This window comes from Lactuca sativa, chromosome 9, assembly GCF_002870075.4.
Source record: "Lactuca sativa cultivar Salinas chromosome 9, Lsat_Salinas_v11, whole genome shotgun sequence".
Lineage (NCBI taxonomy): Eukaryota > Viridiplantae > Streptophyta > Magnoliopsida > Asterales > Asteraceae > Lactuca > Lactuca sativa.
This window is the reverse complement of record NC_056631.2, coordinates 205,751,674-205,768,793: the sequence shown is the minus strand read 5'-3', so window position 1 is coordinate 205,768,793 and position 17,120 is coordinate 205,751,674. Positions and strand designations below refer to the sequence as shown.

At 36.1% G+C, this 17,120-nt stretch overlaps 1 protein-coding gene across 1 annotated transcript; it reads left to right on the top strand.

Moving 5' to 3' along the window:
* The first annotated feature begins 1,360 nt into the window (after nt 1-1,360).
* On the top strand, nt 1,361-5,348 carry LOC128129248 (serine carboxypeptidase-like 51). Its single transcript, XM_052767879.1, has 13 exons — nt 1,361-1,499; nt 1,577-1,671; nt 2,133-2,240; nt 2,336-2,576; nt 3,012-3,055; nt 3,146-3,213; nt 3,298-3,403; nt 3,489-3,670; nt 3,739-3,808; nt 3,967-4,017; nt 4,111-4,163; nt 4,270-4,405; nt 5,038-5,348. The coding sequence occupies exons 1-13, from the start codon at nt 1,361-1,363 to the stop codon at nt 5,104-5,106; spliced, it is 1,362 nt and encodes a 453-aa protein (XP_052623839.1). The 3' UTR covers nt 5,107-5,348.
* Nucleotides 5,349-17,120: the final 11,772 nt, after the last annotated feature.

Sequence of the window (17,120 nt, the reverse complement as noted above, 5' to 3'; positions counted from 1 at the left end):
TGGTTTATAGGAATTTACTTAAATACATAACACATCATAACCATACAAAAAGTACCAAAAATACCATGAAAAATAAAAACACTTAGAGATAAGACCACACGAGACGACATACATATAAATGAAATGACTTATAAGGTGAATTAGGGAGAAACATTTACCAACATGATAAGTTTCTATTGTAAAAAAATCAAAACACACGTTCATCAGCAAACAAGGGCAGGGTCTGTATTTCATAACATAAAGGTCAACTACATTCAAACTTAAATTCACATCGATAAACAACTTCATACCTTAATTTGGAATTTTGGTGAAAAATCGATTAATAAGCACCCTGTATAAACCATGAACACCCTCTTCTTAAACAATTCTCATTCCTTGTGTCTTTTGTTTAGGAATATAGAAAAATTAAGATTATTATACTAATTTGACTTTTCAATAATCTAGTCAAAGATTAGTAACAAGCAACAGCAATAGAGTGATCATATACTAACCTCTCTATGGCGATTCAATACTTGCATAAATAACTTTTTCTTATAAATTAAAATCAAAGTATGAAATGTTTTCTAGTTTCAGACCAATTAAACTTTGATAATACATGTCATTTAATTTCATATTTGCATAGAAAACGTGGTGGGGATCCTTTTTCTCAAAAATCCAACGTTGTGAGGATCATTTAATTCAATTTGTCCAGAAAAACGGGTGTTACAATATTGATGGACTTTCTGTCAGTAATGTGTGTCATCGGTAATCTTTGGTAAAGTCAATGTCGGTCAAAGAGGGGCCCGTCGATAATCGGAAGGAAACCCGTCTGTATAGGTGTCCATCGGTAATTTATCGACGGAAAAAGATTGTCGGTGTTCCGTAGAGATTCCGTCGGCATACTTTACCCACAAGCCAAAACGAGACCACCATTTTTCGTCGGCAATCCATCGGTGTCGGCCTTTTCCGACGGAATACGGACAGATAATGGCATCGCTATTTCCCGATTCTCTAGTAGTGTAGTTTCTTCATTATATTATTCCAACTAGATAATGTTTACAGTTGATTGTTCATTTGAATATTTTATTTTCGTATCCTACAAATGCATGAGTTCCGATTAATTAATAATAATTTATGCAGGAATTTTTGTTGAAATATTCCTAAAATACGTTCAAACAATATGTATTGCACCAAAAAGTTTCAAAATTTTAATCATTTATGAGGATTATAACAGTTCATTTCTTGTGTTAATCATCCAATTAGTTTGTTCTGTTTTTTGCTTTAAGCCGTAAACAAAGAGGAGAATCTTCTTGTGTTATGTTTTCATCCTATTTATAACATATATACTTCTTTTGAACTTTATTTCATATTCAAGATGAAGATGGTCTCCATGAAAAATCCTTGTGTTCTTGTTTTTCTATGTCATTTAGCTTTCATTTCTTCGGTTACTTCAACAGGGAATTGTTCGTCAGGAACCATTGATGGTTCCGAAACATGGGGATACGTTGAAGTTCGCCCAGGTATGTGTTTAGCTTTACTTGGTTAAATTTATTGCTAGCAAGAACTCATGTTTCAGTTTTTGTTGTTTTTGTTTTAGGTGCGCATATGTTTTGGTGGCTGTATAAAAGTCCTAATAAACCCAAACAACCAACCAAACCATGGCCAACCATTCTCTGGCTCCATGGAATCCCGGTAAGTATCCATACATTATTGAGGTTTTTCGGCCCATGATGACAATAGCTTTGCACTAACCGCTAATATTGCCAAAAAAAAAGTACTAGTAGTAGTTTGATTTACTGGGTACCAACACCAGTACTGGTTTTTCATATCGGTTCTCTTGCTAACATATCAAAATGAGGTATTGTTTTAACGTTTTCCTATTTAATGAATCAAATGAGACATGACTGAACCTTAGCTAGCTAGCTAGTAAGTTATATATATGATACTTCCTCTTGACTTAATTGAAAAAGAACGACTTATATATATATAATACACAAGGTCGATGAATTAAGGCTTTAATTCCCCCTGCACTAAATCCTAATCATTTTCACAAATATTTGTTAATTAGACATCATTTATCCCGCAACATGTTCTATATATGATGACCACCTAATAGTTTAATCAAGGCTAGCTAAATGTGTTTACCGTATCAGGATGAGTCCGCAGCTGGCAACGGAAATTTTGGAGCAATCGGGCCCTTGGATGTTGACTTGAAGTCAAGAAACTCGACATGGCTTCAGAAGGCTGATCTCTTATTTGTGGTATGATTAATTCAAGCTTTAATTTGCTTTCATTGTATTTGAAGAGACAGGATAGTTAATCTGATTAAGTCATGCCCTTACTTTTGTGATTCTAGGATAGCCCGGTTGGGACCGGGTATAGTTATGTGGAAGATGGGAGCTTGTTTGTTAATACCGACTTAGAAGCAGCAACAGATGTAATCACATTGTTGAAGGAGATCTACAACGGAAATAAGACCATTGAATCGCGTTCACTATACATTTTTGCAGAATCCTATGGAGGTAAATCTGCTGTCCCCACTGCACTTGCCATTCTACAAGCCATCAAAAATGGAGAACTCAATCTTCAACTTGAAGGTACGTACTATATTAATTAATTTTTGCAAATAATCTCATTCTTCTTGTTGTCCTTTTGAATAACTGTATTTGGTCACTACAAGATGTCAACAACAGCTGCACAAACGATTTCCAATAGCTACAACGTACCCAATAGTTCTGGAAACTGATCAAGGTCTAGGATGTTGTAGCTAAATCCTTAGGGCTTTATATACCAAACTATCCATCGTTTTTTGTGAGATTGACAAAAACAAAACATGTCTAAATTATAACAATAGCGTTTCTTCAAACAAAAATTGAAAAGTTAAATATTAAACTCTATCATATGAAAAACTTATTTTGTTAAAAATTGTTTATTAGTAGTATAATTTTCAAGTCTTTCTTTTTTTTGTGTAATAAAAGGTCGTGTACGATGATTTGAAAAGTCAATTATAGAAACCTTATTGTTCGATATAGGTGTTGCACTGGGCGATAGTTGGATCTCTGCAGAAGATTATGTGGTAACTCATCACGCTCATTTTTGTTCCGAATAATCGATTAATTGTCAACATTGAAATGTTTTTAACAACATAATCGACCGAATTTTGCAGCTTTCATGGGGTCCATTACTTAAAGACGTCTCGAGGATTGACGATGTTGCTTTGAACCGATCTAATAGGTTCAAATTAATATTTTAAGCGACTAATCTTGAAAAGCGTCGCAAAAACTTACTAAATTACATATATAATGCTTTTGTTTGCAGCATCGCCTTAAAGATTCAGCAGCATATAGCAGATGGACAGTACGAAGAAGCCGCATATTCATGGTTCGATCTCATGAAAGACATTTATGAAAGTAGCAATAATGTGGTAAGATGGTGATCTAATTAATATCGTTTAAAAAGTGTTTTTCTCAACGCATGCATTTGATTAAGCCAAATTTTGGTTTTTATAGGATTTCTTCAACTTTATGTTGGACGATGGATACACTGATCAGACCTCTTTGAAGACAAAAGCATCGAGAATATTGGGAAAGAAATCTTATGACATGGTCTCAGAAGCCAATGCAACTGACCTTTATTCCGTAATGAATAATCAGATCAGACAGAAGCTCAAGATTATTCCCTCTGACCTAGAGTAAGCTCTTTTGTATGTTTTTTATTAGTTATAGATATCATATTAATGATTAGCGGAATCTTATTTAGATGGGGAGAGCAAGATGTTTATGCGTATTTTTCCATGGTATACGAGTACATGAGACCCAGAATCGCAGAGGTGTAGCTTTTAACCTATATATTCAACATTTAGCAATCCCTGTTTTAGCCATGAACTCATGATCAGCCTCCATGGCTCATCTGTTTGTGATATTAACAAATTTTGTCTTTGTCCTTTATGCTCAAACTGCTTATCGATCAATATTTTAATTTCTACAGGTTGATGAGCTTTTGTTGACGGGTGTAAATGTGACTGTATTCAATGGTCAGGTGAGAAAATCTTGCCAAGTGACAATTAGAATCAACTACTTAATTAGTAGATGCAAAGAATCACATGTTGTGCAACTTTTAATTTTGTGACAGCTTGATCTAGTATGTGCAACAAAAGGGACAGAAGCATGGATCAAAAAACTAAAGTAATGGACTATATATATATACCCTTTTTCCTGTGTTTTAATTGTATGGGATGTAAATATTATTAGACTATAGGTTGCTAATATGTTGGTTCGTTTTATTGTTCAGGTGGGATGGTTTGTCGGAATACATGAACCTGAATAGGACTCCATTGTACTGCGGTGAAGATAAGAGCACCACCAAAGGTTTCTACAAGTCATATCAGAACTTTGCATTCTATTGGATTCTTGGGGCTGGACATTATGTAAGTATTTGTCTTCAGCTTTTCATGTCACTCGAACCCAAAAAGCCCAGTCCAGAATTCTTCATTCTAATAAAAAATTATTAATTATACTGTATTACTAACAAAATATAAATAAAAAATGAATAGATTTACCAAAATACCACTTTAATTAGTTTATATACATTATAATCGAAGTTCAAAATGGTGTAAGTACTCACATGACAATAACCTCAAATCTCAAACCATGTCAAGCCTTACTAAACCATTGTGTTTTTCATGCTGTAAAATTTTATTTATATTAAAAAAATCATATACTTATAGAATTATATCATATATATCATTTTTTTAGAATGGTTAAAACAACACTTAACATGAAAAGTAAACAAAAAATAATCCAACCGATAATTAAGGGTTAAATTTCGCAAAATATAGCTCGGTCTAATCATGTCCTTAAAGACGTGATGTAGTTCAAACCGACACGTATGTATGATATAATGCTTCAGTTGGATAGTCCTGTAAAAACATGGAAAGCCCCCGTCTAATTGTGAAACTATAATGCTAATGACTCCTTAGACTAGAGATTTTCACAGCTTGTAATTTTATTTCCAACACATGCATATATTGTCACTAGTTTTTTTTTTTTTTTTGGCCAGGTTCCGGTGGATCAACCTCTAATTTCTCTAGAAATGGTGGATGGTATCGTGAATACACCTAAGTTGTAAACGTTGATTGTCTATCCATGGCGGGGAGATCTCATTCTTGGATTGAACCAGAAACTGAATAATAATAATCATGCAATTGAATGTAATAAGTGAACTTATAAAAGACAATATGTTTTACCAATTAGGTTATTAATAATCAAATAAAAAATTTAGTCGGTGCTTGGAAATTTTTGAATCTATACCAAATCATGAAATAATTTAAGTAAAATGAAGACGAAATATATCATGAAATCAAAGTAAAAAATTTTCAAATTTGTTTAAAAGGAGTAATAAATAATATATAATTTTATCTTTTTCATACTAGCATAATATTGACAATAAGAGATAGAGTTTTCATGACGAGACATTTCTTAGTGTAAGATCATAGTTGTTACGTCTCCTGATAATCCTTTCTTTCTACAAAAACAAAGAAAAGACATTTGAACCCGTAATGCATGAATAATCTAAAGTATAATTGATTTGTTTTAAACTATATATATATATATATATATATATATATATATATATATATATATATATATATATATATAAACACTTAACTACGAAATACATATCTAAACATCATTTTTTGGGAATGCTAAATTTTATAAAACTAGTGACGACCTACAAAAAAACAAATCAAATTCAGGGGAAAAAAATTAAGAGTATCACCCGGAACTATTATAGTTTAAATTTTTGGATCTTGTGAACAAACCGATGAAAAGAGATATAAAATAGTACTATCAAAAATCCTGTGATTATAGTATTTGCGAGAACCAAAAACCAATTCATTTAAGAAACCTACATCTCTAGAAATCGATAGTGATCAGAAATTGAAGTTTTTATTTGCTTAACTCCCAAGCACAAAAACGTGAAAATGATTATATAGGGATACAAGATATTATAAACATGGTAAACACATAGGATAAATAAAAGGATAAGCTAAAATGAATGAAAGATAAAGATATAAAAGACATATTACGATACTGTTTCTAATACTCCCCCTCAAGATGGATCATGGAGATTGGTAATGTCCATCTTGCCAAGAAGGAACTGAAATCAGGGCGAGCCAAAAGCTTTTGTGAATAAATCTGAAATCTACAACTTGCTGTCAATAACATAGGCATAATCTCTTTGGGCTTAGCTCTTACACGAACAAAGAAACTATCCATCTCAACATGTTTTGTCCTTTCACGAAAAACTAGATTATTGGCAATATGTTGAGCAGCCTGGTTATCACATGATATAGGAGTTGCGGTGTCGAGACCAATGCCAACCTCCTTTAGTAACCATCGAAACTATAATATTTCACTAATAGTATAAGCCATAACCCTATATTCTGCCTCTATAGAAGATCAGGACAAAATTGATTGCTTTTTTGTTTTCCAATAGACGGGAGCACCTCCAAGCATAAGCAAGTAACATTTTCTCAAGTGTCTCGTACAAGGACATACAAGCCGGTCTGAGTCGCAAAAGGCAGTATGAATTGGATCTCCAGCTCAAGGAAGAAGAAGTCCTTGTGTTAGTGTGCCCTTTTAGTATCTCAAGACGCGATTTCCAGCTTCCATATGATTATGTCTTGGGTCAGCAACAAACTGACTTAAAATGTTGTTAGCATAAGTGATATTGGAGCATGTAGTTTGAAGATAAAGTAATTGCCTAACAAGTCAACAATATTGATCACCAGCACCAACTTGGTCTTCATTTTCTCCTTTGTGTAGGTGTAAGTTTTGCTCGATTCGTAAAGAACTTGGCTTGCGCATCATTCCACTATCTTCAAGAATGACAAGAGTGTATTTTCTTAGACTTAGAACAAACCCATCATCAGTTTTTGCAACTTCAATTCCATGAAAGCACTTTATAGGACCAAGATCTTTGATGTTGAATGCTTCATCAAGCTGAGTTTAGATGTATTGAAATCGAGCAAAATCATTTCCAACTATAATGACCTCGGTCCGATGCCGGGGTTTGCCCGATGTATATGTTTTCGGACTTCGGTCCAATGCTGGGGCGGTCCCAAGAAGAGTATATTTATGTTTGATGTCTTTGTGATTCACGCATGCCATGTGTTATGTGTTCCGGGGCAAACCTAATGTATGTTAGCTTATATGCTATGTGTTATGTGTTAAGGGATTCGGTCTGATGCCGGGGTAAGCTCGACGTATGTTATATACTTATCTTATGTGGTAAGCTCGGGGTGAGCCTGATACCGGGCAGGAGACCGATGCATTATAATCGAGGTTCAAAATGGTGTAAGTACTCACATGACAATAACCTCAAATCTCAAACCATGTCAAGCCAATTAGTAAAACATTGTGTTTTTCATGCTGTAAAATTTTATTTATATTAAAAAAATCATATAGTTATAGAATTATATCATATATATCAAATTTTTAGAATGGTTAAAACAACACTTAACATGAAAAGTAAACAAAAAATAATCCAACCGATAATTAAGGGTTAAATTTCGCAAAATATAGCTCGGTCTAATCACGTCCTTAAAGACGTGATGTAGTTCAAACCGACACGTATGTATGATATAATGCTTCAATTGGACAGTCCTGTAAAAACATGGAAAGCCCCGTCTAATTGTGAAACTATAATGTTAATGACTCCTTAGACTAGAGATTTTCACAGCTTGTAATTTTATTTCCAACACATTCATATATTGTCACTAATTTTTTTTTTTTTTGGCCAGGTTCCGGTGGATCAACCTCTAATTTCTCTAGAAATGGTGGATGGTATCGTGCATACACCTAAGTTCTAAACGTTGATTGTCTATCCATGGCGGGGAGATTGCGTTCTTGGATTGAACCAGAAACTGAATAATAATAATCATGCAATTGAATGTAATAAGTGAACTTATAAAATACAATATGTTTTTACCAATTAGGTTATTAATAATCAAATAAAAAATTTAGTCGGTGATTCGAAATTTTTGAATCTAAAAGAAATCATGAAATAATTTAAGTAAAATGAAGACGAAATATATCATGAAATCAAAGTAAAAAAAATCAAATTTGTTTAAAGGAATAAAAAATAATATATAATTTTATCTTTTTCGTACTAGCATAATATTGGCTATAAGAGATAGAGTTTTCGTGACGAGACATTTCTTAGTGTAAGATCATAGTTGTTATCATCTCCTGATAATCCTTTCTTGCAAGGAAAATAAAGAAAAGACATTTGAACTCGTAATGCATCAATAATCAAAAGTATAATTGATTTGTTTTAAACTATTGATGCGACATCGACCTTCGGCGGTTCTTCTAGTCTTCTGCTATGGCGGAGATCTGGACATCACAATCAAAGAGATGTGTTAGAGTCGCCCTAGGGACTGTGCCCCAGAAGCGGACTCCAACGGTCAAGTTAGATCATCTGGTAGATCTGAGATGGTCATCTTTAGCTAGAGAGGATATTCTTTGTGCTGGTGGTGCATGGTTGTTGACGGCGGAGGGTGGCGGATGAGCCAAGGGGAAGGATCCCTCTCTATGGAGGAGGTACTGTTCATTATATAGGGGACAATTAGGTCAGGGGGAATTAGGTCAGGCCTTAGGCCGGGCCGGTAGGAGAGTCCCCAGCACGGCTGGCAAGGGAGCACCATGCAGGGATGGCAAGGGAACGCCAGGCAAGCATGGCAGGAGTGCGCCAGGCCAGGCTGGCACTCTAGAGTGGTCTAGGTGTCACACCCCAAAGCCGAGAACGACGGAAACGTTCTGGGGCGGAGGACGTCATGTAAAGTATCACAACAATGCAAAGTAGTAAACAAGAAACAACATCATCCATTGCATTAATAGTATAATTTTAAATGAAAGTGTCGTCTCTCAACGTATAAAACAACATAATGAATAATCAAAAATAAAAGACGAGTCTTGACTGCTCCGTCTTCACAAAATCTGGTCGTCGTACCTGTCTATTTGTCACCTGAGAATACAAGTTATTTTGAAAGCGAGTATCAGCATAAAGCTGGTGAATTCATAAGTATTTTAGTGTCATTGATTTGTAAATCTTGTAATGAAAGACTTGTAAAACTTGTAATGAAAGACTTGTAAAACTCGTACTGAAAGACTTGTGATTGTTTTGAAGAAAAGTTTTTATACGTATGAAAATGTTTTTAAGAATTTGTAAGCGTTTGAAAACCCTAGAAAATCTCATATTTCCTACTAGTATAAAAAGTAGTCTTCTACCAAGACTCGACTGTTTTGAAAGTATGCATCACTATGAATGTGACAGTTTTTCCCCTGTATAACTATTATTATAAAACTATAGTCTACCTCATCGTTTATGTGAATGAGTCACAGAATAAAGGTAATAAGGAAAAATATTATATTTATTAAATATAATCTACCTCGTCGTTTATGTGAATGTGTCACAAAGTAAAGGTGATAAAGAAATAATATAATTATTTAAATCGTATCCTTTTGTATTTGTCGAATGTAAAGTGTAAGTACTGTAGTATTGGTAATAAGTGACTACTATTGTACTAATTGTCTTAAAATGATTATTAAGGTATAATGTGATGGCTAGAACCCATACTAAACGCTCTCCTTGTCAAAAGATTCTGGAAACCAAACGCGACCCCTGCAATGATTACAAGTCGTGTACATCCACATTATGATTATATGATCATGTATACCCAATATAACTGCTACCTTTTGTTTAGAACAATGCGTTAGTGATTCATTGGTATAATTAGATCCTGTATTGGTCCATGCTATAGCACCTTATTATGTTTGTTCTGTAATCGTGTATTGTATCTTTGAAATAGTATCTATGTAAACGTATATCTAGTAATTGTATTTCTATAATTGTATCACTTCATATAGTAAGTATTGTATTAGTATAGACTCATGAATGAACTGACTCCTGTGTGATTCCTTGTACTTGGAATAGTATGTAGTATCTCCTAACTATACCTATTATAACTATTAGTAATGTATGTGTATAACCGAAAGTATGCCTTTGCTACCAAAAGGTACTGAACTGACTGAACGAACTTTTATTTTTATATATGTACACATGATATATAACTAATATTTAGACGAAATTCGGACGAATAACCGATAACCTAAGGCCACATCCAAACGGGGAAAAGGAAATAAAGTGAGCTAGCTGTCCTAAGTCCTTTAAACATTACTTATATAACTATACATACATAGGCATGCATTTAACAATATAAAAGTATAAAGGAAGTTTGGTAAAACCTTTGAAAAGTTTAATAACTAAGAAAATGATGACTTGATGTCAGTTTATAAGACGATTTGAAAATAATTCGTTTGATAAAACAATTTTAAGTATAAGAAAAACCTTTGTTTGAAACACAATTGTAACAGAGTTTGAAATGAAACATATGGTATGTAAAACAGTTTGATAAAGAGCTTTAGTATGTAAAAACATTTTAGAAAGTCATTTGAAGTAATATGTTTTTTAAAACAGTTAAAAATGTAGTAAATCCATTTGCATGCTAGTTATTAATCACATGTGATTGATATAATAACTAACATGATTCAACTTGTATCCCCCCTCCCCATAAAAGCATTTATAAACATTTAAAAGGTTAATTATTGGGGGTATGAACTCACCTGTAGTGAGTGGATTGTATGGAAGTGTCGGACAAGTGCTTAGTGTTAAGTGAGGACTTAAACACACACAACGATCCTAATAACATATGAAGACATATGTATGCATACATATAGTGATTAAAACACTAATTAGGCAAGTTAAGACATCCTAAAACATGCAAAACACTTGATTTACGTGCTAAAAGTCCTAAGGGTTGTAGGACTTAGGTTTTGAGTTTAGGGTCCAAGGGTAAACTCCTTATGAGTTTACGGCCTTGGGACCAACTCCCTTGGAGTTTACGGTTGTAAACTCATGAGTTTACAGCCGTAAACTCATGGTACTTCTACCATTTTGTGTCTTCAAGCTTATAAGTCAAAAAGAAGCATTCCTACTTCATGTCTAAGCCTTTGGAAGTGATTTGTGGCATCGTTTCACCCCTTTGTGGAATTTACGGCCCATGGACCATTTCTCCATGTGTTCACGGCCGTAAACTCTAATGGTTCATGGTCTTTTGATGTTTTAAGGTCCTAAGTAAATTAAGGATATGATCTAGACTAGTATCCAAGGGTTGGTAAGGGGCTAGGGTGCATTTTGCCCCACTTATACGGGTTTACGGCCCAAGAACATGTTTTGGCCGTAAACTCCTTTGATCAAATGATTCTTTGTGTTTTCTAAGCCCTAAACATGTTAAACCTAGTGTACCACGAGTTAGAACAAGAGTACTTACGATCTAGGAGCTTGAATGGTCGTTTTTGGCCAAGAACACTAGTGTGTGTTCTTGGTGAAACTTGAAGATCTACAAAATGGAATGATTTCACGGATGAAATCATGTAAGATATCAACTAGTTAGGACAAGAAACTTACGAGTTTTGAAGATCGGTGTCGAAGGTCGGGATGGTACTTGAGAGGATTTCAGCCAAGGAACTGAAAGAATGGAACAAATGGCCAAAATATCAACTTATAGGAGGAGTTTACGGCCCTTATGGATTTTACGGCCGTAAAATCCATTGAAGTGGCCTTGAACTCCTTGACAAGTTGTTTACGGCTTGTTCTTTGAGCTATAACTTCAGCAGGTAAACCCTGACACTTATCCCTTAAGTGTACAAGGCTCGGAACGATCAAATAAACTCCTAATTTTGCTAAAAGATGGTAGAAATGAGTTTGACTTTCAATGAAGTGTTCGACTATATAGGATAGAAAATTTCGGGTTGTCACATCATCCCCCATTAAAGGGAATTTCGTCCCGAAATTAGAATTTAGGTAAGGAAGTAGGTATGAACAATCGAACAATGAGGTGGGGATACTTCCTATTCGATTGATTCCCGCGCTCCCAAGTGAAATCAGGTCCTCGGTTGGCATTCCAGCGAACCTTCACTAATGGGCTGCGGCGTTGCTTCGTTCGCTTGACCTCTCGGTCCATGGTTACTAAGGTTCATCCACGAGGGTGAGGCTCTCGTGGGATCCGATCTCGTCGAGTGGACTTACAAGAGTCCTAAAGGAAAGGTACTTTTTCAAGTTCGAGACGTGGGGGGGTAAAATGTATGTTACTGAGCTCGCGGGTAGGTTGAATTTGTGAGTTACAGGGCCGATTCTGGCAAGAATCTCTGAGATCCTAACTATCTTGGATTTAGCTTTCCACGCTTTCCGAAGCGTATCAAGCCTTCCCCGGGTGAGACTTCCAAAAGAAGTTGGTCTCTCACTCTAAATTCCAAAGATTTCTTCCTCTTGTTTCTCTTTCTAGACAAGGGCCGCTCCCTTTTGGGTTAAAGTCATAGGAGGTTCCGTAATTTGTGAGGAGTTTTGAATGAACTATGACGATAGGTCAGTGAGACCCAGAAATTGGCGAGTTCCCGTCGACGTCTTCGGTGCTGAAAAATTCTCAATGGTTTTGATTATTGGGAGGGTCCTCAAGAATTCCCACATCACTAATAGTGTGTCTTAGGAATTTGACTCTTCAATTTCCAAAACTCATATTAGAGAACTTCGCGTAAGGCTTCTCAGGTCGTATTGTTTCCATGGTATGTTGTGGATGCTCTTTATGATTTCCTTGTTACTACGAGAGTGGATAAGTAGATCGTTTACAAGGACAATGACGAACTGATCTAAGTAAGAATGTTGTACCCTATTCATTAAGTTCATGAATACTATGGGAGTATTGGTCCTATCCGAGGGGTATCACTATGGACTCGTAGCGTCTGCATCGAGTTTGGAAGATTGTCCTCTGGACATCCTTCTCTAATACTCGTAACTGGTGATATTCGGATCTCAAGTCCATTTCTAAAAGGTACATCGTTCCTTGCGGTTGGTCAACCGACTCATCTATGCGAGGCAGAGGGTAATGATTTCTAATCAAAATCTTGTCAAGGTCTCCGATAGTCGATGCTCCTACGAAACATTCCATCTATCTTCTTGAAGAATAAAACCGGAGTTCTCCAGGGTGAGAAACTTGGTCTTCTAAGTCCATTGATGCGTAGTCGTTAGGCTGTCCGGACGGTTCTTGTATCTCTGTAGGTGTTATACTGTAGGGCGATCTGGTTACAGGAGTTGTATTGGGTTCCAAGTTTGTTCGCATGACGATGCAATTACTCGTAGTCTTGGGCAGTCTTCGTCCTGAAGTTCATATTAAAAGTCGTACCGGGTTCATCAATCACAGTCTCGTGTATACGAGTCGTATATAATTAAGATTGAAAAGGTAGTCGAATAAATGATTTTTCTTTAAGCTCACATCCCAACAAGGAAAAGAAGTTAAAGTGGAATAATCAATTCTAAACCTGTAGAACCTTGATTATATACCACCCTTGTGTATACATTTCTCAACGATAAATCAACCGTACGGGTCTTTGGATTAAACTTGACATACTGTACGAGTGGTACTCTGGGGAGGTTTGTCGAGGTTTCTTTGGAAAGGTTATGAAACACAAGGTACTCTATGCATGAGTACTTCGGAGTTCTAGAATGATGGCTTCGGTAGAAAGACGATTTCGGAGAAAGAGATGTGCGCACGAAACTAGTATGTGAGGATCGAATGGACTCAAGTCGTATGATAATATCGGACTCACATGGAAATAAAGACATTAGACTTGATCATAAAGGTGTTATAGACAAAACACAACAATGCAACTTTCAACAAAGTTACAGTACTTTAGATTTACTACAAGACTATTGCTGCGAACAAGGTATACTACAAAAGGCAAGTATACGCAGAGCGAGGGTCCCTTAACTGACGGGATCTCGCAAAAGATAAGACTTTAGTTGCACTAGTTTAAAACAGTTTATGAGTCTATTACAATGAACGCCTTAGATACTTTAACGTGGTTCCGGGGTCGTTTCTCTTGCGGCAGTGATCCTTAGTATCTTCCCGTCTGCACCGGAGTTCTTTGTTATTGGACAATCCTTCTTGAGGTGTCCAATCTCACCGCATTGGTGATATATCTGGCTAGCACTAACATCGGTGGTGGAAGTGATGTGTCAGGTCGGAGTTATGTGGACACGGTTACTTTCATTGTTCTTCCCTTTTGAACAATTCTTTTTATAGTGTTCATTTTCACCAGAACCATAGCATACCGGGCCGACCAAGATGTTAGTGGTCTGGGAGATGGTTCGTGCAGGCGCTCTACAGACACAAGTAGTGTGCCCCATTCGGTTGCAATTTGTGCACTTCAATTCACGGAAAACTCCGTTATGATGAAAGCTACACTTGTCATATTTCGGGAGCGCTCCGTGATATGATTTGATCGGTATTCAAGTGGTAGGGGTTGCCACTTGTTGTTGTTGCATGGAAAGTCTTTGGGATCGCTTGCGCTCCTATTGGGCTTGACGCCTTCGTTTCCTATTCTCGGTTTAATGGCTTTGCAACCCTATTTGTTGGCTTCTCAGATCGTTACAACAATCAGAATTGTCAACCCCTTTGCCAGTCTTGTTTGTGTTGCCAGAGCTGAGGTTTGTAAGGACAGCTGTCATGCCAGTTGTTACCGCGGCTTGGAATGTAGCGGCGTCGATATGAAGGATAGGGGTTTCGTTGTTCGGCTGACTATTTCCGGATGACGACATGATTCTGAAATACGAAAGATAAGGAGTTCGTGATTTATTATGGTTGAACCTGGATGTATTTCGATCGTTCATGTAAAGAGTAGAAGTATGTTCTCGAGGGTTTTACCTACATCCCTATGATGCAGTCCTAGTATAGAGTAGACGTATGTTCATAGAATGGTCTCAAGACATTTGACACCCAAACCGGGGTATTATTGGTTGGTGGATAACATGATCCAACCTTTGAAAGAGAATTGGGAATGATCCCTGAGCTGAATTTTTCTAGTCCAATAACTTGACTAGAGTGGGTTTCAGATAGACTCCTATGAAAGTATGATGAAAGTACTTGAACAAAGAGTGACACAAAATTTAGCCGACTGTCAATATCATTGATGTTTAAGATGTAATAATTTTGGGAAAATTGACCTTGTAGAAGGTCTTACATCAATTCCGGAGTAGAAAAGTTTTGGCCGCATCAAGGCCTAACTAAAAGTACTTACAGTACAAGTTAGTTACATAGAAAAATGCCACATAGGACATAGAAAGGAAAATGATTCCTTAAAACAAAAAAGGAAGGTAAAGCATCTCCTACTGGTGACGGTCAACCCTATGGTGAATCCTTAGTTCATCTAGTTGACGTTCTATGTCGAGCAGGTATCTTTCATACACCCTCTGGCATACTCGAAGCTCTATGACTTCGGCTCGATTTTTAGCTAGTGCTTGCAGCAGGGTCTCATGGTCTCTCTCATATCTCTCATGAGCATGTTCGAGGCGATTTGTGTAAATGATATGCATTCCTGTGTTGGTATCAACTTCTACGATACGATGGAGAGCTATCCTGCCCTGAATCTCGTTTTGGGCAACTCTACGGACCAAAATTGGAAGAATTAGTCCCCTGAGCTTCCTTCGCTTATGTTGTAGAAGCTTCGGTCTCCATTAAACGGCATAGGTTGATCTTTCTCTTCCCTCCATGTTTCCAAGCATTCTACCCAAGGAAGCGTCGGGCCATGAAAAGTCGGACGGGGTTAGGAATTGGAATGGGAGCTACCGGGGGTAGGTTCTCAACTTCGGGCTTGGAGTTAGCATCATCCGGAAGGTCTTCATCATGGTGATCATTCAAAGGGATTGGATAATCATCCTCTGGTTCTTCTCCAAACCATCTAGCATTGCCTTCGTTCGGAAGGTACGGGTTGTCGTGGAGATGGAGTTCAGCCATGTTATCTACGCGAGAAATGGGGTAAAGAAATAATTATTAGACAATCGCAATACATTTGTTCTTGTCATTGTGACACAGATTTTAGTATGAATGCAGGTATGTATACTTAGTTAAATATTTTATTGCTTAAAAGTATAAACTCTTGGTCAGAGTATTTTAATCCCATTGTATTTATAGTTAGTATATCTTTCATGGGTTGATATACTTAATTCACTATAAACAATGCTCTGATACCAATCTGTCACACCCCAAAACCGAGATCAGCGAAAATGTTCTGGGGCGGAGGATGTCATGTAAAGTATCACAACAATGCAAAGTAGTAAACAAGAAACAACATCATCCATTGCATTAATAGTATAATTTTAAATGAAAGTGAATTCTCTCAACGTATAAAACAACATAATGAATAATCAAAACTAAAAGACGAGTCTTGATTGCTCCGTCTTCCGAAAATCTGGTCGTCGTACCTGTCTATTTGTGACCTGAGAATACAAGTTATTTTGAAAGCGAGTATCAGCATAAAGCTGGTGAATTCATAAGTATTTTAGTGTCATTGATTTGTAAAGCTTGTAATGAAAGACTTGTAAAACTTGTAATGAAAGACTTGTAAACTTGTACTGAAAGACTTGTGATTGTTTTGAAGAAAAGTTTGTATATGTATGAAAATGTTTGTAAGAAATTGTAAACATTTGAAAACCCTAGAAAATCCCATATTTCCTAATAGTATAAAAAGTAGTCTTCTACCAAGACTTGACTGTTTTGAAAGTATGCATCACTATGAATGTGACGCTTTGTCCCCTGTATAACTATTATTATAAAACTATAGTCTACCTCATCGTTTATGTGAATGAGTCACAGAATAAAGGTAATAAGGAAAAATAGTATATTTATCAAATATAATCTACCTCGTCGTTTATGTGAATGTGTCACAAAGTAAAGGTGATAAAGAAATAATATAATTATTTAAATCGTGTCCATTTGTATTTGTTGAATGTAAAGTGTAAGTACTGTAGTATTGGTAATAAGTGACTACTATTGTACTAATTGTCTTAAAATGATTATTAAGGTATAATGTGATGGCTAGAACCCATACTAAACGCTCTCCTTGTCAAAAGATTTTCGGAACCAAACGCGACCCATTCAATGACTACAAGCCGTGAACATCCACATCATGATTATATGATCATGTATACCCAATATAACTATCACCTTTTGTTTAGAACAATGT

Coding starts and splice junctions, on each gene's coding strand:
- LOC128129248 (XM_052767879.1), top strand. CDS start 1,361: ATGGTCTCCATGAAAAATCCTTGTGTTCTTGTTTTTCTATGTCATTTA. Junction 3,404..3,488: donor ATGAAAGTAGCAATAATGTG/GTAAGATGGTGA, acceptor TGGTTTTTATAG/GATTTCTTCAACTTTATGTT. Junction 3,671..3,738: donor ATTATTCCCTCTGACCTAGA/GTAAGCTCTTTT, acceptor AATCTTATTTAG/ATGGGGAGAGCAAGATGTTT.